Source organism: Lathyrus oleraceus, chromosome 5, assembly GCF_024323335.1.
Source record: "Lathyrus oleraceus cultivar Zhongwan6 chromosome 5, CAAS_Psat_ZW6_1.0, whole genome shotgun sequence".
NCBI classification, from domain to species: Eukaryota; Viridiplantae; Streptophyta; class Magnoliopsida; order Fabales; family Fabaceae; genus Lathyrus; species Lathyrus oleraceus.
In genome coordinates, this window is record NC_066583.1 from 583,651,037 (window position 1) to 583,673,222 (window position 22,186).

The 22,186-nt window shown below is 37.8% G+C and overlaps 1 protein-coding gene across 1 annotated transcript; it reads left to right on the plus strand.

Moving 5' to 3' along the window:
- The first annotated feature begins 290 nt into the window (after positions 1–290).
- On the plus strand, positions 291–3,465 carry LOC127082225 (uncharacterized). Its single transcript, XM_051022470.1, has 6 exons — positions 291–979; positions 1,129–1,255; positions 1,358–1,636; positions 1,743–1,844; positions 2,352–2,408; positions 3,286–3,465. The coding sequence occupies exons 1-6, from the start codon at positions 291–293 to the stop codon at positions 3,463–3,465; spliced, it is 1,434 nt and encodes a 477-aa protein (XP_050878427.1).
- The last annotated feature ends 18,721 nt before the right edge of the window (positions 3,466–22,186 follow it).

Here is a 22,186-nt window from a genome sequence, read left to right on the forward strand (position 1 = left end):
AGAACTAAATTTTCTTTTCTTTCTAGTTTCTCTTTCTAGTTTTGCTGTTTTTTATATTGCTTTTAGTCTTTTACTGCCGACGGTATGCTGCTAGTAATAAAGAAAAACTAACTCTTATCCCACAAAGCTTGTTAATAGATCCATATGATTACATGAGTTTACTGCTTGTTATCAGAAACAACATTGTTTCTTTTCTTTTACTTTTAATTTTATCAGAAACTGCATTTGATAATGTTATGATAATGTTAAGAGTGTGAGACTGACTAATCCTTTTATTTTTATGACAACAGATGACTAAAAGAGGTGGAAAAGCTAAGGTATTAGCACCAGGAAAACTTCAAGAAGAACGAAATTGCATAATTAACAAGAAGCATATCGTTAGGAAACCTGCTCAAACAACATTGTCTATGCAGGATGCATCATCGGCACCAACACCAGCTCAGGCAGCACCGTCCGTGCGGGTTGCATCGTCGATGCCGACATCAGCTTCGAAAAAATCATTTGTGCAGGCTGCATCGTCGATGCCAACACCAACTCAGGCAGCATCGTCCGTGCAGGTTGCATCATCAATGCCAACATCAGCTTCTAAAAAATCATGTGTGCAGGCTGCATCGTTGATGCCAACACCAGCTCAGGCAGCATCGTCCGTGCAGGCTGCATCGTCGATGCCAACACCAGCTCAGGCAGCATCGTCTGTGCAGGCTGCATCGTCGATGCCAACACCAGCTCCAACTGTAGTACCTGTTCATGCCACTACCTCTGAGAAATTCAGTTTTATGCCTACTCCAACTTTAAGCCATCAAACAATGGCTGGCCCTCAAAGTATAAACCTTCAAACAATGGCTAGCCCTTCAAATTTGGCAGAGGAGGAAGATGTGGATGCTGATGAGGATGAGGCGGTGGGTCAAGAAACTATTACCCCTCTTGTGCCAACAATAGATGAGAATGGGAAAGTTATTATAAAACCATCTGGTACTGGGTAAGTCATATATATTCTCATAATTTAATAATTTAGTAGTTTTATTATTGTATTTTGTCTAAAATATATATAACCTGTTAAGAAAGTTGAGAATATTACTATCCATATGATTCTTAATAATTTAGTAGTTTTATTATTGTATTTTGTAGGCTAGTTCCTGCCAAAGAAGTTGCTGGTGCCATTAATTATGCGATACGCAAACAATTTTATAAACCTATACATCATTGGTCTGCACTCGATCCTGATACGAAAGCTGATTGGTTTAAGTTGTTTGGAGTAAGTATTTATTGACTTTTGTCACTTAAGTTGATCAAATTATATTTAAAAAAGTAACTAATTGGTTATTAATATTAATTATGTGATTTTAATTATTTTTAGGAGAAGGTTTCGTGGGATCCTTTCGATCATGCATTTGTCTATAGCGCATTTGAAAAAAAAGGAAGAAAACGATTAAACGACATGTTGGGGAAGGCGAGGAGAAAAGGGACTCGACCTTCATGGATTGGTGATGATGCTTGGGTTGAACTTCAAACTTATTGGCAAAAGACCGAGTTTTTGGCTGTGTCTTCTCAAAACAAGACCAATCGAGCTTCCGCAAGAGGCAGAGCAGTCCACACCACAGGCCGTAAGGCTCATATTGATGTTGCACTTCAACTTGTAAGTAATAAAATCCTAACAAATTATTATTATTATGAAGATTCTTTATATCTTGACAGTTTTACTCGTATTCTGTATTGATTATTGGATTATTTGATTTTTGTAGTCACGTGAACTTCAAAGGGATCTGCGTCCCGATGAGTTATTTTTAAAAACACACAAGAGGAAAAATGGTGAATGGGTTGACAGTCGTGCTACATCTACTTATGTAAGTTCTCGTAAATTTTACTGCATCAATATTTGCATCCATGCTTGAAACATATTATGTAGCTGTTATGTATTCCTTATGGCGCTGTTCTCGTAAAGTTTCTTCTCTTTCTTTGACTGGATTTTTGATAGAAGTATTTGGAGTTTCTATCTCCTTCCATCAACCAAGAGCTTTTAGCTCTCTGACTCCACCTTATTTGGAGGTTGATATTAATTATAGTATCGTTAAACATATTAGTAGTTTTAAAATATATATGTTTACCCCTTGTTTTTCAGAAGCAGACTTATTCAAATTAAACTCTCCAAAAAGGATCTAGTTATCCATTTTTATAGTCTAATGTAAGTTAGATATAATAGCACAAGTTCTATGTTTATCAACATGCTTAGAGTGACCATAGAAAGCTGTAATTCTACAGTCAGGACTGCTATCAGTTTGAAAAGGAAAGTTCTGTTGAAAATGAAATTCCTGCTGTGCTGTTTGATATCAGTTTGAAATTCCTGCTATCAGTTTGAAATTCCTACTTCCTGCTATCAGTTTGAAAATGAAATCCGATTGAGGTTTCAAGTGAGTAGCAATGTTGGGTCCAATTGGGTGGGATCACGGTTCACAATACATGCAGGTTGGAAGGCAGGTGCTACTTATTAACTATTATTACAGAAAAACAGTTTAAAGTCCCATAAACTGTTTGTTGTTGCTGCTTTTCAAAATAGGGACTAAAATTATGGATTTGTGTAACTTGACTCCATCTCATACTAAATAATATTGGAGTATCAATCAATAAAATCAATTCTAGTACATTACTACTTTATAACTTGACTACATGTCTTTATATTATTTTTTATATGGATAGATATATATTAACTAATGTATATAATTACTGTACTTTTATGATAAAGTGAGCCTGTAAAAGAGTATCGCGTATCTCCCCCTCTAAAACTGAGAAAAATCTGCCATTTGGCCATGGAATGTTTAAGATTATCTAACGACACTTTCCATTCTTCAATTGGTTTATTTTGTAAGGAACATCCCACGTCTTTAATCAATTTAGGCACACCTTCACATTCAAAAGCAACTTCACGTGCAACATTCAGTAACTCGAATGAGTATGAACACTAGTGATGTGTATCTTTGTTTGCTATAGTGACAATTTAGGCAAAATAATTATCAGTCCCATTAGATTTCTGAGCACAACGTGGATGTGTCGATTGCTATAGTGACAATGCATGAGACAGCGCACAAATACTATTATTATTATTCATTCTTTTCTTAGATAGATATCAAATTTGTACCTTTGTTTACATGTGAATAAATCAAACCACCCTATGAGTGAGTGAGTCATTGGCATAACCATTTTGAGTTTCATTGGCATAGCTGTATAAGAATGATACAATTGCTTGTGTTATCTTGCTGTTAAGTATTCCTTACTTTTTCTATTATGCAGAAGACTTTTAAAGAGAAGTTTGATGCAGAACTTCAGCCAACTGAAGAAGGGAATGGAGAGGTTGTTCAAGTGTTAGATGGAGAGCGTGTAAATCAGCTATGGACAGAGGCTGCTGGGGGCCGTAACCGTGGTCGGGTTTATGGCGCTGCAGATTTAGCTATTAATCTAAAACGTGGATAAAAAAGTTTTACCCAACAATCTCAAACTCCTCAACACTCTATGTTTGGGATGTCATTAGAAGCTGAAAGAGCAGCTAGAATTAGAGCTGAACAAATTGCCGAGGCTGCAACGACCCAATTACAAGAGGCTAACGAAGCAATGCGAGCTGCTACCGAGGCTGCAAAAGCTGCTACCGAGACTGCACAAAGGATGGAGAGGGAGATGAATGCTTGGAAGGAATTTATGATGAAGAAATTTGACACTTCAACTTTTGTATCACATTCTCATCATTATGATGACGATTTGGATGATCAATCATTAGATGAAGATTGATCTTGTACTTTTAGTAGAACGAATTAATCTCGGATGTGATTACTTTTTGTGTATGTTTTTTGAAAGTTAATGTGGGTAGAACTTTTGTAGTTTCTTTCACGAATGTTTAAAATTGTTTCCAAATGTTTTACCATAAATATGATATTGTGGATTGAAAAAATTTGTTCGAGTGAGGTTGTCATGTTGCAACCCGACTCTAAACATCTTTATTGTCCTTTTTTGTTGACTTTAGAGTCGGTGTATGCAAGGCTAAATATTATTATAGACTTTTCTATGTTGACTTTAGGGTCGGTTACACGGACGCTATCTGTTCTTTTCTTGAGTTTTATAAATTGACCTCAATGCCAGTCGATCGATGCATACAAAAAATGTTGACTTTTTTTGTTGACTTTAGAGTCGGACAGGCCAACGCTAAACATAATATTGACTTTTCATGGTTTTGAAACAATATAGCGTCGGTCCCATTAGTGTCCGTGTTAGCCTCCGTTTCACCGAGGCTACGTAGCCTCAGTGTATCTTTAGCCGACGTTACACAGTAGCTTCGCAACTTTTATTCAAGGCCCGACACCGACGCTAAACCGACGCTAACCACATATTAGTGTCTGTTTTTTCACCGTTAGCGTCTGAAAGTGGCCGACGCTAATAACTGTTTTTCTAGTAGTGTCCTAACTTACTCCTCCTGGAACACCCCAATGGAATGGTGTATCTGAGAGAAGAAATCGAACCCTGTTAGACATGGTCCGATCCATGATGAGTCACGCCGATCTTTCAAACTCCTTTTGGGGATATGCACTATTGACAGCAGCTTACACACTTAATCGTGTTCCATCCAAAAAGGTTGAGAAGACACCATATGAGATATGGAGTGGTAAGAAACCACATATGTCTTACATGAAGATTTGGGGTTGCGAAGTTTATGTGAAACGACAAGTTTCAACTAAGCTTGAGCCCAAATCTGACAAATGCTTATTTGTGGGGTATCCTAAAGAAACAAGAGGGTATTACTTCTACATTCCTTTCATGGGGAAAGTGTTTGTCGCTCGAACTGGAGTTTTCCTAGAAAATGATTTTATTTCCAAAGGAATAAGTGGGAGGAAAGTAGAGCTTGAAGAAATTCAAGAATCACAAAGCATCGATACACCTATGGAGGAATTAGAGCAGGAAACACAAGGAGTTGTGGAAGAGCAACCTGCTCAAGTAGAACAAGACCAACGTAGGTTAAGCAGGATACGTCACATACCTGAGAGATATGGATATCTCATAACTGATCAAGGTGATGTATTACTCATGGATCAAGATGAGCCCGTGACCTACCAAGAGGCCATAACTGGTCCCGAGTCTGAGAAGTGGCTAGAAGCCATGAAATCTGAAATGGATTCCATGTACACAAACCAAGTTTGGACCTTGGTAGAGCCTCCTGTAGAAGTTAACCCTATAGGATGCAAGTGGGTCTTCAAAAAGAAGACTGACATGGATGGTAAGGTACATACCTATAAGGCAAGACTGGTTGCAAAAGGATATAAACAAATTCATGGGGTTGACTATGATGAAACCTTTTCACCAGTTGCAATGCTTAAATCTGTTCGGATTTTACTTGCTATCGCTGCATATCATGATTATGAAATATGGCAGATGGATGTCAAAACTGCTTTCCTTAATGGGAATCTTCTTGAGGATGTGTACATGACACAACCTGAAGGATTTGACATACCAGAAGAAGCCCAGAAGATATGTAAGTTACAAAGATCAATCTATGGATTGAAGCAAGCTTCCAGAAGTTGGAATCTTCGTTTTGATGAAACAGTAAAACAATATGGATTCATCAAGAACGAAGATGGGCCTTGTGTCTACAAGAAGGTTAGAGGGAGCATGATCGTTTTCCTGGTATTATATGTAGATGACATATTACTCATTGGAAACGATGTCCCTACCCTGCAACAAGTAAAGTCTTGGTTGGGGAAATGCTTTTCTATGAAGGACCTAGGTGAAGCAGCCTATATATTAGGAATTAGAATCTATAGAGATAGAGCACAAAAACTGCTTGGCCTAAGTCAGAGTACATACATAGACAAAGTGCTGAGACGCTTTAATATGCATGATTCCAAGAAAGGATTCATACCTATGCAACATGGCCTATGTCTATCAAAAACACAATCCCCTTCAACTAAGGAAGAAAGGGATCGCATGAATAAGATTCTATATGCATCTGCAATAGGATCTATCATGTATGCCATGTTATGTACTCGACCAGATGTCTCGTATGCTTTAAGTACAACGAGTAGGTACCAGTCTGATCCTGGTGATGCTCATTGGGTAGCTGTCAAGAATATCCTTAAGTATTTGAGAAGGACTAAAGACTCATTCTTGATATATGGAGGTCAGGAAGAGCTGGTTGTAATTGGATACACCGATGCTAGTTTCCAGACAGATAAGGATGACTTTAGATCACAATCTGGTTATGTGTTTTGCTTAAACGGTGGCGCTGTGAGCTGGAAAAGTTCAAAGCAAGATACAGTTGCTGATTCTACAACCGAGGCCGAGCATATTGCTGCCTCAAGTGCAGCAAAGGAAGCTGTTTGGATCAAAAAGTTCATTAGTGAACTTGGCATAGTTCCTAGCATTGTGGATCCCATTGGTCTCTATTGTGATAACAATGGTGCTATCGCACAAGCTAATGAGCCTAGATCTCACCAATGATCCAAACACATACTTAGGCGTTATCATCTCATTCGAGAGATAATAGATAGAGGAGATGTGAAAATATGCAGAGTACCTACACTTGACAATATTGCTGACCCACTGACAAACCCTCTTGCGCAGCAGAAGCATGATGGCCATACTAGATCTATGGGTATTAAGGGTATGACTGATTGGCTCTATTGCTAGTGGGAGATTGTTGGTGTAAGCCCTAGAGGCCAATACTTTTGGTACTTGTATCGAATTATTTATTAATAATAAAAGGCTTTTTCTTTATTACGTTTGTTTAATAAAGTCCCTAGAATAGCTAGTTCGTTTAATGTATCAAGTGTGACTTGATCATGAGATCACATTAAACATAAGGACACTATTCTTAAAGTATCCGTAGTTGAGCTTTATTATGAAGTGGGATAACATTAAAGCATTAAGACTATTATGTATATAGACTGATGATCACATCTCATGGATCATGGAGAAGGAGTTATCAAGTCTTAAACATAGGTATGAATATTAAGAGTAATATTTATACTGGATTGACCCGCTATGAGAATACTATATAGAATGTTATGCAAAGTGTCATAAGTTATTCTCATGATGATAATGGTGTATACCACTCTTCGACCTGAAACCACTATGGACCCTAGATGTAGAGTCGAGTGCTTTATTGCTGATCAAACGTTGTCCGTAACTGGATAACCATAAAGACAGTTGATGGGTACTCCACGAAGCATGCTGAGGGACATGAGTGACCTAGATGGAATTTTCCCATCCTGTGTAACATGATAAATGTCTATGGGCCCAATATTGAACTGGACAAGGATGACACGGTCTATGCCTTGTGTTCAATATAGACATAAGGGCAAAAGGGTAATTATGTACATAAGTATTATCACAGAAAGTTTTGTCAGATCACATGACATTTTCGTGTCTTGGGTAGGAGTGATGTGTTGCTAGATACCGCTCACTATTTATTATGTTAAATGCGTGATTTAATATAATTGCCAACGTCGCGAAAACCTACAGGGTCACACACAAAGGACGGATTGATGAGAGATAGAGTAACTAAGGAACACCGTAAGGTACGGTGCACTTAAGTGAATTATAGAACATCGTAAGGTACGGTGTACTTAAGTAGAATACGAAATATGGTAAGGTACCACACGCTTAAGTGATTTTGGGCATATTATAAGATATGGGCCAAAATACACTTAAGTGGGCTTTTTAGCTTGAAGCACACACAAGTGGTTCTATAAATAGAACCCTTGTGCAGAAGCATTCATTGCGGTTGCATTATTTTCTTTTTCTCTTTCTCTCTCTCTCTCTCACTCAAAGTCTTCATTCGTACCAGCTAGCACTGAGATTGAAGGAATCCGTTCATGTGGACTGAGTAGAGACGTTGTCATCGTTCAACGTTCGTGATCGCTCCGTAGATCTGCATCAAAGGTTTTGATCATTACAAGAGATCTGTACCAAAGGTTTCAATCGTCACAAGAGGTAAATATTCTATCACTGATCATGACCATTCGTAAGGATCTCTAAAGGAGAAAATTTTAATTTCCGCTGCGTTTTGGATCGCAAATCTCCTTCACCTCGGCCAACAAGACGAGACTGGTAGGAAAGAACACGCCATATACTACTTAAGCAAGAAGTTTACTAATTGCAAGAATAAATATTCAATGCTTGAAAAAACTTGATGTGCACTTGCTTAGGCTGCCAAACACCTAAGATAGTATATGCTCACCCATACAACGCTGTTAATCTTCAAGATGGACCCCGTCAAATACATCTTCAAAAAGCCTGCTCTAACCGTTAGAGTAGCCCGTTATCAAATGGCTATGACTGAGCACGACATCCAACATGCCACTGAAAAGGCCATAAAGGGGAGTGTATTGTCTGACTATCTTACACATCTGCCTGTGGAAGACTACCAGTCTATGCGTTTTGAGTTCCCTGACGAGGACATTATGTTGATCAGGGACTGCAATATACACGGCCCCAAGGAAGGACCCGAACCAGGATCTCTATGGACTCTTGTATTCGATGGAGCTTTTAACGCTCACAATAATGGAATTGGGGCAGTCATCACCTCCCCAACTGGTTTCCATTTACCCTTCAACGCAATGTTGTGTTTTGAATGTACCAACAATATGACAGAATATGCTAACACTGAAGGAGAATGGCGATCCAAAACACAACGGAATTTAAAATTTCTCCTTACGAATGGGCATGATCAGTGATAGAATCGTTACCTCTTGTGGCGATCACGAACGTTGAATGATGACAACGCCTCTACTCAGTCCACACGAACGGATTCCTTCAATCTCAGTGTTAGCTTCTAATGAAGGCTTTGAGTGAGAGAGAGAGAGAGAAACGAAATTGCAAGTGTGTCAATGCTTCTATACAAGGGTTCTATTTATAGAACCACTTGTGTGGGCTGCAAGCTAAAAACCCCACTCAAGTGTATATGGCCCATATCTTATAATATGCCAAAATCACTTAAGCGCGTGGTACCTTACCATATTTCGTATTCTACTTAAGTACACCGTACCTTAAGATGTTCTACAATTCACTTAAGGGCACCGTACATTACGGTATTCCTTAATTACTCTATCTCTCATCAATCCGTCCTTTGTGTGTGACCCTTTAGGTTTCCGCGGCATTTGCAATTATATTAAATCACGTATTTAACATAATAAACAATGAGCGGGATCTAGCAACACATCACTGCTACCCAAGACACGAAAATGTCATGTGATCTGACAAATCCTTCTGTGATAATAATTATGTGTATAATTACCCTTTTGCCCTTATGTCTATATTGAACACAAGGCATAGACCGTGTCATCCTTGTCCAGTTCAATATTAGGCCCATAGACATTTATCTTGTTACGCAGGATGGGCAAATTCCATCTAGGTCACTCATGTCCCTTAGCATGCTTTGTGGAGTACCCATCAACTGTCTTTATAGTCATCCAGTTACGGACAACGTTTGATCAGCAATAAGGCACTCGACTCTACATCTAGGGTCCATAGTGGTTTCAGGTCGAAGGGTGGTATACACCATTATCACCATGAGAATAACTTATGATACTTTGCATAACATTCTATATAGTATTCTCATAGCGGGTCAATCCAGTATAAATATTACTCTTAATATTCATACCTATGTTTAAGACTTGATAACTCTTTATCCATGATCCATGAGATGTGATCATCAGTCTATAAACATAATAGTCTTCATGCTTTAATGTTATCCCACTTCACAATAAAGCTTGACTACGGATACTTTAAGAATAGTGTCCTTATGTTTAATGTGATCTCATGATTAAGTCATACTTGATACATTAAACGGACTAGCTACTCTAGGGACTTTATTAAACAAACATAATCAAGAAAAAGCCTTTTATTATTAATAAATAATTTGATACAAGTACCAAAAGTATTGGCCTCTAGGGATTACACCAACAATCTCCCACTAGCACTAGAGCCAATCAGGCATACCCCTAATGCCCATAGATCTAGTATGGCCATCATGCTTCTGCTGCGCAAGAGGCTTTGTCAGTGGGTCAGCAATATTGTCAAGTGTAGGTACTCTGCATATTTTCACATCTCCTCTATCTATTATCTCTCGAATGAGGTGATAACGCCTATGTATGTGTTTGGATCATTGGTGAGATCTAGGCTCCTTAGCTTGTGCGATAGCACTATTGTTATCTCAATAGAGACCAATGGGATCCACAATGCTAGAAACTATGCCAAGTTCACTAATGAACTTTTTGATCCAAACAGCTCCCTTTGTTACACTTGAGGCAGCAATATACTCGGCCTTGGTTGTAGAATCAGCAACTCTATCTTGCTTTGAACTTTTCCAACTCATAGCGACACCGTTTAAGCAAAACACATAACCAGATTGCGATCTAAAGTCATCCTTATCTGTCTGGAAGCTAGCATTGGTGTATCCAATTACAACCAACTCTTCCTGACCTCCATATATCAAGAATGAGTCCTTAGTCCTTCTCAAATACTTAAGGATATTCTGGACAACTACCCAATGGGCATCACCAGGATCAGATTGGTACCTACTCGTTGCACTTAAAGCATACGAGACATCTGGTCGAGTATATAACATGGCATACATGATAGATCCTATTGCAGATGCATATGGAATCTTATTCATGTGATCCCTTTCTTCCTTAGTTGAAGGGGATTGTGTTTTCGAGCGACAAACACTTTCCCCTCGAAAGGAATGTAGAAGTAATACCCTCTTGTTTCTTTAGGATACCCCACAAATAAGCATTTGTCAGATTTGGGCTCAAGCTTAGTTGAAACTTGTCGTTTCACATAAACTTCGCAACCCCAAATATTCATGTAAGACATATGTGGTTTTTACCACTCCATATCTCATATGGTGTCTTCTCAACCTTTTTGGATGGAACACGGTTAAGTGTGTAAGTTGCTGTCAATAGTGCATATCCCCAAAAGGAGTTTGGAAGATCGGCGTGACTCATCATGGATCGGACCATGTCTAACAGGGTTTGATTTCTTCTCTCAGATACACCATTCCATTGGGGTGTTCCAGGAGGAGTAAGTTAGGATAGGATCCCACACTCTTTAAGATGGTCATCAAACTCTAGGCTTAAATACTCACCACCTCAATCTGATCGAAGAGTTTTAATATTCTTACCTAGTTGGTTTTGTACTTCATTCTTGAATTGCTTGAACTTTCCAAAGGACTCTGATTTATGTTTCATTAAATACACATAACCATATCTGCTGAAACCATCAGCGAATGTGATGAAGTACTAAAAACCTCATCTGGATGGTATGTTTAGTGGTCCACATACATCAGTATGTATGAGGCCCAAAAGATCATTCGCTCTTTCACATTTTCCTGTGAATGGAGACTTTGTCATCTTTCCAATTAAACAAGATCTGCATGTCTCATATGATTCGTAATCAAAAGGGTCCAAGAGTCCATCTTCATGGAGTTTGGAAATGTGTTTCTCATTTATGTGGCCTAACCGACAATGCCAAAGGCAAGTTGGATTTAACTCGTTAGGTTTCATCCTTTTAGTATTAATGTTATAAATAGGCATTTCGAGATCAAGGACATGTAGTCCATTGCTCATTTGTGCAGTAGCATAGAATATATCATTCAAATAAATTGAGCAACAATTATTCTTTATTATAAATGAAAAACCAAACTTGTCCAAACAAGAAATGGAAATAATATTCCTGCTAATTGCAGGTACATAATAACAGTTCTCTAACTGAATTATTATACCACTAGGTAAAGTCAATACATAAGTTCCTACGGCTAAAGGAATAACCTTTGCTCCATTGCCAACTCGTAGGTCAACTTCACCTTTTGTCAAATCTCTACTTCCTTTTAGCCCCTGCACATTTGTACAAATATGAGAACCGCATCCAGTATCTAATACCCATGATGCAGAAGTAGATAAATTAATTTCAATAACAAAAATACCTGAAGTTGAAGTCTCTACTCCATTCTTCGTATCTTCCAGGTACTTTGGGCAGTTTCTCTTCTAGTGTCCGGTCTTACCGTAATGGAAGCAGGTGCCTGCCTTTGCTATGCCTCCACTAGGCTTCAAAGCAGCAATAGTGGGTCTGGGTTTGGCAACTTCCTTGCCTTTCCCTTTATCACCCTACTTGGTGGGCCTTTTGTTCTGTCTCTTTCCATTTCCGATCATCAGAATGGACTTCCCTTTTGTCTTTAGATTCTGCTCAACTGTTCTTAACATGGATAGCAGTTCAGGAAGAGATTTGTCCATATCATTCATATTGAAATTTAGGACAAATTGACGGAATCTATCTGGCAACGATTGCAAGATCAAATCAGTCGCAAGTTCCTTTCCGAGGGGAAAACCCAACCTTTCAAGGTTTTCCACATACCCAATCATCTTGAGCACATGGGGACTTATAGGGGCTCCCTCAGCTAACTTGCTTTGAAAAGGGGCTTTTGCAACTTCAAACCTCTCATGCCTTGCTTGCTCTTGATAGAGCATCTTCAGGTGTTCGATCATATCGAACGTTGTCATGTTCTCATGTTGCTTTTGCAATTCTGAGTTCATGGTAGCTAGCATGAGACAAGCAGTTTCATTGGCATCATCGACATGATTCTTATAAGCATATATTTTTGCCTTAGGTGCAGAACTAGGAGGTTCCTCTTCAGGAACAGGTTTCTCCAAGACATACAACTTTTTATCATGTTTGAGGACAATCCTCAAGTTTCGGTGTCAATCCAGAAAATTTGTCCTAGACAATTTTTCCTTGTCAAGGATTGATCGCAAAATTGTTGTTAGAGGTGTTTGTTGTCGTGGTAATCTACATAAGAATTAATGAAAATATAAATATCAATAACATATTTAATTAGGCCTTTAATTAAGTATGCTCCCACTATTTTACTCAAAACAAATGACCCTCATCACTTGATTCGAAAAATCCCGTTGGAAGATTTTCTAGTGGGTCGAGATCCACATTTCACTTTGTTCTAAGTCCGCGTAGGCGGATTACACAAAACTAGGTTATTTAGGTAGGAACTCCTTCCAATTGTATCTAATACAACTCTCGAAAATTTCAATTAGGTGAATAACTCCTTATTCCAATCCATCATATGGATCATTCCCAACTCTTGCTTCTAAACATATATAATCTTATTATAATTTGTTTAGTTAAGTTTGACCCATTGTTTTAGCAATTGGATATTACAATTATCCCATCGCACCTTACTAATATAGAACATGCACCTCGCGTAGGCGAAACCTACATTATCCGATACTAGTCTTGATGAGTGCTAAAACTTGGAAAGCATAAACTTAATATTTAATTTGAGGGAATTGTAATTGTTATGATCTCACCGACTTATTTATCATATAAATCGTCTCTCACATGCATCAACATTCTTACACATGCATCAACATACATAATGAAACAGTTATAGCCCCTAGCGCAATTGTTCTCCCAAGCCAATGAGAGAATCTAAGCTAACCTAATTACGATATAAGCTTCTCCAAGCAAGATCTTCAAGGTTGTCCTATATTGATATTGAATTCTTCTCTTTCTTCATAACATTGTCCTCCTTTGATATCGAATTCTTCTCTTTCTTCATATCATTACATTACAGAAGAAACTCGTTTTACATACGAGGGATTAAGATGAGAAAAGAAGTTACATTAAGAGATTAAAAGGAGAGGCACGACACGCAGGTCGTATTTAAAAACCCAAAACAAAATAAAGGATAACTAAGGCCATAACTGATCACCACAAGGCAATAATAATAAACACATTATTATTATTATTAATTTTAATTCCTTTAATTAATTAAAACCAAATTAAATTTCGGCGACCGATCACACTATGCAGAGTTAGCCGGAGGTTCTGCTGTGAATGTGACGACCGTCACAAGCTTGTTACGACCGTCACAGGCCCATGACGAACGTCACGCAGCCAAAATAACAGAAACGCCTAGAATTCTGGATCTGTGAATGTGATGAACGTCACAAAGCACGTGACGACCGCCACGTCTAGCTTGTTACGATCGTCACAGGTCCATGACGATCGTCACGCGGCCAAAAAACCAGCGCTTTGAAACAGTCAGCAGACGTGTTCCAACAAGCCCTCAATTCACAACTCCTTGCCGGCACAACCCTTGCACCGTCACTAACCCTGATACGCCAATTTCAGACCGTCAAACACACCTCGATTGTTGATTCAGTATGATTGATCAACAGGTCATTGCTTCACCATACTAATGTCGGATTCCGAAGCAAATGATCATTGATTGCTCAAAGGAAAACAACCATTTAGTGTTTGAATGAACGAAACAGAAACAGTATATCATATATATCGTACTTTGCATTAGGATTACTTATATCATATATAAGTTGATCAGTCTCAATTGCTTAACCTATGGACTATCGATGTATCACTACTTCACCATACTAATGTCGGTTCCAAAGCATAGTCAACATCAATTATCCAACTCGTACACTCATGATGCCAAATTTAATTACTCGTTTAATTAATTGATTCATTATGTCTTTTAATCATATTAATACAGAAAATAAACAGTTATCCGAGTCATGGTTTCGTAAGTGGCTCTGATACCACTGAAGGAGATTTGCGATCCAAAACGCAGCGGAAATTAAAATTTTCTCCTTTATAGATCCTTACGAATGGTCATGATCAGTGATAGAATATTTACCTCTTGTGACGATTGAAACCTTTGGTGCAGATCTCTTGTGACGATCAAAACCTTAGATGCAGATCTACGGAGCGATCACGAACATTGAACGATGACAACGTCTCTACTCAGTCCACACGAACAGATTCCTTCAATCTCAGTGCTGGCTGGTACGAATGAAGGCTTTGAGTGGGAGAGAGAGAAAGAGAAAACGAAAATAATGCAAGCGCAATGAATGCTTTTGCACAAGGGTTCTATTTATAGAACCACTTGTGTGGGCTTCAAGCTAAAAAGCCCACTTAAGTGTATTTTGGCCCATATCTTATAATATGCCCAAAATCACTTAAGCGTGTGGTACCGTACCATATTTCGTATTCTACTTAAGTACACTGTACCTTACGATGTTCTATAATTCACTTAAGTGCATCGTACCTTACGGTGTTCCTTAGTTACTCTATCTCTCATCAATTCGTCCTTTGTGTGTGACCCTATAGGTTTTCGTGACGTTGGCAATTATATTAAATCAGGCATTTAACATAATAAATAGTGAGCGGTATCTAGCAACACATCACTGCTACCCAAGACACGAAAATGTCATGTGATCTGACAAAAACTTCGCACCCCAAATCTTCATGTAAGACATATGTGGTTTCTTACCACTCCATATCTCATATGGTGTCTTCTCAACCTTTTCGGATGGAACACGGTTAAGTGTGTAAGCTGTTGTCAATAGTGCATGTCCCCAAAAGGAGTTTGGAAGATCGGCGTGACTCATCATGGATCAGACCATGTCTAACAGGGTTCAATTTCTTCTCTCAGATACACCATTCCATTGGGGTGTTCCAGGAGGAGTAAGTTGGGATAGGATCCCACACTCTTTCAGATGGTCATCAAACTCTAGGCTTAAATACTCACCACCTCGATTTGATCGAAGAGTTTTAATATTCTTACCTAGTTGGTTTTGTACTTCATTCTTGAATTGCTTGAACTTTTCAAAGGACTCTGATTTGTGTTTCATTAAATACACATAACCATATCTACTGAAATCATCAGTAAATGTGATGAAGTACTGAAAACCTCCTCTGGCTGGTATGTTCAGTGGTCCACATACATCAGTATGTATGAGGGCCAAAAGATCATTAGCTCTTTCACATTTTCCTGTGAATGGAGACTTTGTCATCTTTCCAATTAAACAAGATCTGCATGTCTCATATGATTCATAATCAAAAGAGTCCAAGAGTCCATCTTTATGGAGTTTGGAAATGCGTTTCTCATTTATGTGGCCTAATCGACAATGCCAAAGGTAAGTTGGATTTAACTCATTAGGTTTCATCCTTTTAGTATTAATGTTATAAATAGGCATTTCAAGATCAAGGACATATAGTCCATTATTCATTTGTGTAGTAGAATAAAATATATCATTCAAATAAATTGAGCAACAATTGTTCTTTATTATAAATGAAAAACCAAACTTGTCCAAACAAGAAACGAAAATAATATTCCTGCTAATTGCAGGTACATAATAACAGTTCTCTAACTGAATTATTAAACAACTAGGTAAATTCAATACATAAGTTCCTACGGCTAAAGCAGCAACCTTTGCTCCATTGCCAACTCGTAGGTCGACTTCACCTTTTGCCAAATCTCTACTCCTTTTTAGTCCCTGCACATTGGTACAAATGTGAGAACCGCATCCAGTATCTAATACCCATGATGCAGAAGTAGATAAATTAATTTCAATAACAAAAATACCTGAAGTTGAAGTCTCTACTCCATTCTTCTTATCTTCCAGGTACTTTGGGAAGTTTCTCTTCCAGTGTCTGGTCTTACCGCAATGGAAGCAGGTTCCTTCTTTTGCTATGCCTCCACTAGGCTTCACAGCAGCAACAGTGGGTTTGGGTTTGGCAACTTCCTTGCCTTTCCCTTTATCACCCTGCCTTGTGGGCCTTTTGTTCTGTCTCTTTCCATTTCCGATCATCAGAATGGACTTCCCTTTTGACTTCAGATTCTGCTCAGCAGTTCTTAACATGGCTAGGAGTTCAGTAAGAGATTTGTCCATATCATTCATATTGAAATTTAGGATAAATTGACTGAATCTATCTGGCAACGATTGCATGATCAAATCAGTCGCAAGATCCTTTCCGAGGGGAAAACCCAACCTCTCAAGGTTTTCCACATCCCCAATCATCTTGAGCACATGGGGACCTACAGGGGCTCCCTCAGCTAACTTGCCTTGAAAAAGAGCTTTTGAAACTTCAAACCTTTCATGCCTTGCTTGCTCTTGATAGAGCATCTTCAGGTGTTCGATCATATCGAACGCTGCCATGTTCTCATGTTGCTTTTGCAACTCTGAGTTCATGGTAGCTAGCATGAGACAAGCAGTTTCATTGGAATCATCGACATGCTTCTTATAAGCATCTCTTTCTGCCTTAGGTGCAAAACTAGGAGGTTCCTCTTCAGGAACAGGTTTCTCCAAGATGTACATCTTTTTATCATGTTTGAGGATAATCCTCAGATTTCGGTGCCAATCCAGAAAATTTGTCCCAGACAATTTTTCCTTGTCAAGGATTGATCGCAAAATGTTGTTAGAGGTGTTTGTTGTCATCGTAATCTACATGAAAATAATGAAAATATAAGTATCATTAACATATTTAATTAGGCCTTTAATTAAATATGCTCCCACTATTTTACTCAAAATAAATGACCCTCACCATTTGATTCGGAAAATCCCGTTGGAAGATTTTCTAGTGGGTCGAGATCCATATTTCACTTTGTTTTAAGTCCACGTAGGCGGATTACACAAAACTAGCTTATTTAGGTAGGAACTCCTTCCAATTGTATCTAATACAACTCTCAAATATTTTAGTTGGGTGAATAACTCCTTATTCCAATCCATCAGATGGATCATTTCCAACTCTTGCTTCTAAACATATTTAATCTTATTATAATTTGTTTAGTTAAGTTTGACCCATTGTTTTAACAATTGGATATTACAATTATCCCATCGCACCTTACTAATATAGAACATGCACCTCGCGTAGGCGAAACCTACATTATCCGATACTAGTCTTGATGAGTGCTAAAACTTGGAAAGCATAAACTTAATATTTAATTTGAGGGAATTAGCAATTATTCTGATCTCACCAGCTTATTTATCATATAAATCGTCTCTCACATGCATCAACATACATTCACATGCATCAACATACATACATAATGAAACAGTTATGGCCCTTAGCGCAATTGTTCTCCCAAGCCAATGAGAGAACCTAAGCTAACCTAATAACGATATAAGCTTCTCCAAGTAAGATCTTCAAGGTTGTCCTCCTTTGATATTGGATTCTTCTCTTTCTTCATAACATTACATTACATAAAAGAAACTCGTTTTACATAAGAGGGAGTGAGATGAGAAAAGAAGTTACATTAAGAGATTAAAAGAGAGGCACGACACGCAGGTCGTATTTTAAAATCCAAAACAAAATAAAGGAAAACTAAGGCCATAACTGATCACCACAAGACAATAATAATAAACACATTATTATTATTATTATTATTAATTTTAATTCTTTTAATTAATTAAAACCAAATTAAATTTTGGCGACCGATCATACTACGCAGAGTTAGCCGGGGGTCCGTTGCCTGGTCAGCGGGAACGGGTGTTCCGCTGCCCGGTCAACGCCCCTTGTGGGGTTGAAAAGGCAGCGCCCTTGGCCAAAAATTTTAATGAACAATTCATTTAAAATCGACGTCGTTTTTCGCATCAACACTTGATACTTTAAAGCACAACTCTTGCGCAGTCACAACCCTAATCGCATAACTTTTTGACAACACAACCCTTGTGCCGTCATTAACCCTAATGCACCAATTTCAGACCGTCAAACACATATCGATTGTTGATTCAGCATGATTGATCAACACGTCATTGCTTCACCATACTAATGTCGGATCAAGAAGCAAACGACCATTGATCGCTCAAAGGAAAACAACCATTAAGTGTTTGAATGAATGAAACAGAAACAATATATCATATATACCGTATTTTGCATCAGGATTACTTATATCATATATATAACTTGATCGATCTCAATTTAATTACTCGTTTATTCTTTGATTCATTCTGTCTTTTAATCGTATTAATACAGAATATACAAAAAATAAACAGCTATCAGATGCATGGTTTCGTAAGTGGCTCTGATACCACTGAAGGAGAATGGAGATCCAAAACGCAGCGGAATTTAAAATTTCTCCTTTAATGATCCTTACGAATGGGCATGATCAGTGATAGAATCGTTACCTCTTGTGGCGATCACGAACGTTGAACGATGACAACGCCTCTACTCAGTCCACACGAACGGATTCCTTCAATCTCAGTGCTAGCTGCTACGAATGAAGGCTTTGAGTGTGTGTGTGAGAGAGAGAGAAACGAAATTCCAAGTGTGTCAATTCTTCTACACAAGGGTTCTATTTATTGAACCACTTGTGTGGGCTGCAAGCTAAAAAGCCCACTCAAGTGTATATGGCCCATATCTTATAATATGCCAAAATCACTTAAGCGCGTGGCACCTTACCATATTTCGTATTCTACTTAAGTACACCGTACCTTATGATGTTCTATAATTCACTTAAGGGCACCGTACATTACGATATTCCTTAATTACTCTATCTCTCATCAATCCGTCCTTTGTGTGTGACCCTATAGGTTTTCGCGGCATTGACAATTATATTAAATCACATATTTAACATAATAAACAGTGAGCAGTATCTAGCAACACATCACTGCTACCCAAGACACGAAAATGTCATGTGATCTGACAAATCCTTCTGTGATAATAATTATGTGTATAATTACCCTTTTCCCCTTATCTCTATATTGAACACAAGGCATAGACCGTGTCATCCTTGTCCAGTTCAATATTGGGCCCATAGACATTTATCCTGTTACGCAGGATGGGCAAATTCCATCTAGGTCACTCATGTCCCTTAGCATGCTTTGTGGAGTACCCATCAACTATCTTTATGGTCATCCAATTACGGACAACGTTTGATCAGCAATAAGGCACTCGACTCTACATCTAGGGTCCATAGTGGTTTCAGGTCGAAGGGTGGTATACACCATTATCACCATGAGAATAACTTATGACACTTTGCATAACATTCTATATAGTATTCTCATAGCGGGTCAATCCAGTATAAATATTTAAGACTTGATAACTCTTTAGTATATAGTATTTAAACATATATATAGTATTTAAACATCTATATAGTATTTAAACATATAGTATTTTCATACCTATGTTTAAGACTTGATAACTCTTTATCCATGATCCATGATATGTGATCATCAGTCTATAAACATAATAGTCTCCATGCTTTAATGTTATCCCACTTCACAATAAAGCTTGACTACGGATACTTTAAGAATAATATCCTTATGTTTAATGTGATCTCATGATTAAGTCATACTTGATACATTAAACGGACTAGCTATTCTAGGGACTTTATTAAACAAACATAATAAAGAAAAAGCCTTTTATTATCAATAAATAATTCGATACAAGTACCAAAAGTAGTGGCCTTTAGGGCTTACACCAACAAACACCAAATTACATCGTTATTTTAACTCGTTTTGTACATGTTCTGCTATCGTTTTATCTTTATTTCAAATGTTATATGGATACTTTGTCTATATTTCAGGTATTTAACCATATTGGGACCACATGTGAAGAAAGGAAACAGTTCAGATGCGAAATAATGAAAAAAATGGAAATTGCACATAAGGCGACCTACATGGTGTTTGCCATGGGGAAGGGCATATAATAAATGGCGTATCCCACTCACCAACGGTTGGATTGAACCATTTTTCCACATGTTGGGAAGATGGCATTCACCACCTTGACACGGTGTTCGCCATCCTTTGTGAAAGCCAGGTGGTTAGAAAATGGAATCACTTGGTCTTCCATTATTCCTATGTTCCCCTATTTTTCCTCCCACAAAATGAGAAAGCTTCACATGACATTTTAGGTTTGAAGAACATTATAAATAGGATTCAAACTTCATTTTTTCAAGGCATCCAAGCTTAGCACAATCTTGGGCACGAAAATCACCTATCAAAGTTATAACCCATCACATCAAGGGGTTATAACACCATAGAGTATTGAGTTTGTAAGAAGTTTGGAACACTTTATTTTTCCGCACTTTAATCTTGCCGCCATTTATATTCCTTTACATGTCTTCAGCAATTTACTTTGTATCATATTCAAGCCTCCGTTTGGAGCAGGTTTTTATCATATTTCTCATTTTATTACTGCTTTATTTATTTACTCGCTCTTTATTTATATTTCCTCCCACTACTTTTATTTACAAGTCTTATTTATTGCACCATATTGCTTTAAACTACTTTTCTGCAATGTCTACTTCTAAGCTTCAAACTTATGTTTTCATGTTTATCATAAGCATGACCAGCTAATTTATTAATGTTGGGATGTGAGGATCATCACTTGACGGTACGCTAATTGTTGCTTCTTTAGGATTTCAATTATGGGCTGTTTTGATCTTAATACAATCTTTCTGATCGAAAGTAGAGCCGTGAAAACTTTGGGTAAGATTGAAATTCGTCTGACATTAAAGAATAAGATTGGTTTGTTTTTTATTAAAGAATATCGTGAAAGCACTTTGTTAATTAACTAGGAAAGTCTAATATTTCTAGAAGGAGGTTTTAAAACTATTTGTGTACGCGTTTGTAGGTTTAGGATATGGTTGCCAGAGCGAAATTCTGGAACCCTTTTAAGTTAAACTTTTCAATCAAAATTATTTTTCAACTGAGTAAAGAGTCTGATTTCTTAAAATAGGATTTATTACTTTAACGCATTAAGCGCCAGTCTCACGTGACAGTGGGCGGTATAGATTAGACAGTCAAATCTGGTCCGGAAAACGCGAAAGCGACAATTCCTGTTCAATTAACTTCTTTTCAAAGTAGAAATTATTGCCCCGTACATCGATCCTATTTAGAAGCAAATCAAGAGTATTGTTGTTTGATGAGAGTTGTTAGAACAAGATTTTGATTCTGCAATATATCTCTAATTTTCGATGATAACAAAGAATGAACCAAATTTGGTACCCTAATAATTTTCTTAAGTGTGCAAGATTCTAAGTTAAAATGACTATGACGAAACGAATATTTGGCATCTTCATTAGTCCAGAAACGTTGACCCAACACAAAGAGAATTCGGATTTGACTATGAACAGAATACACCTGAAGGGGAATCAACTGAAGAATCTCACTTTGAAGTTCAAGCTCTGATTCTGAAGACCCTGCAAGAGATATCTAAAGACTCTGCAAAAGAAATCTGAAGACTCTAACTCTGAAGACTTTGATCATGCTCACTCTGACACATGCTCAACAAGTCATCAGATATCACCTGATCAGTAACTTATGATGAAAGTGTTCAAATTGTAGTACAATTCCTTTTAAGGAAATAATGGATTACGCTCCAAGACTACTATGGAAAG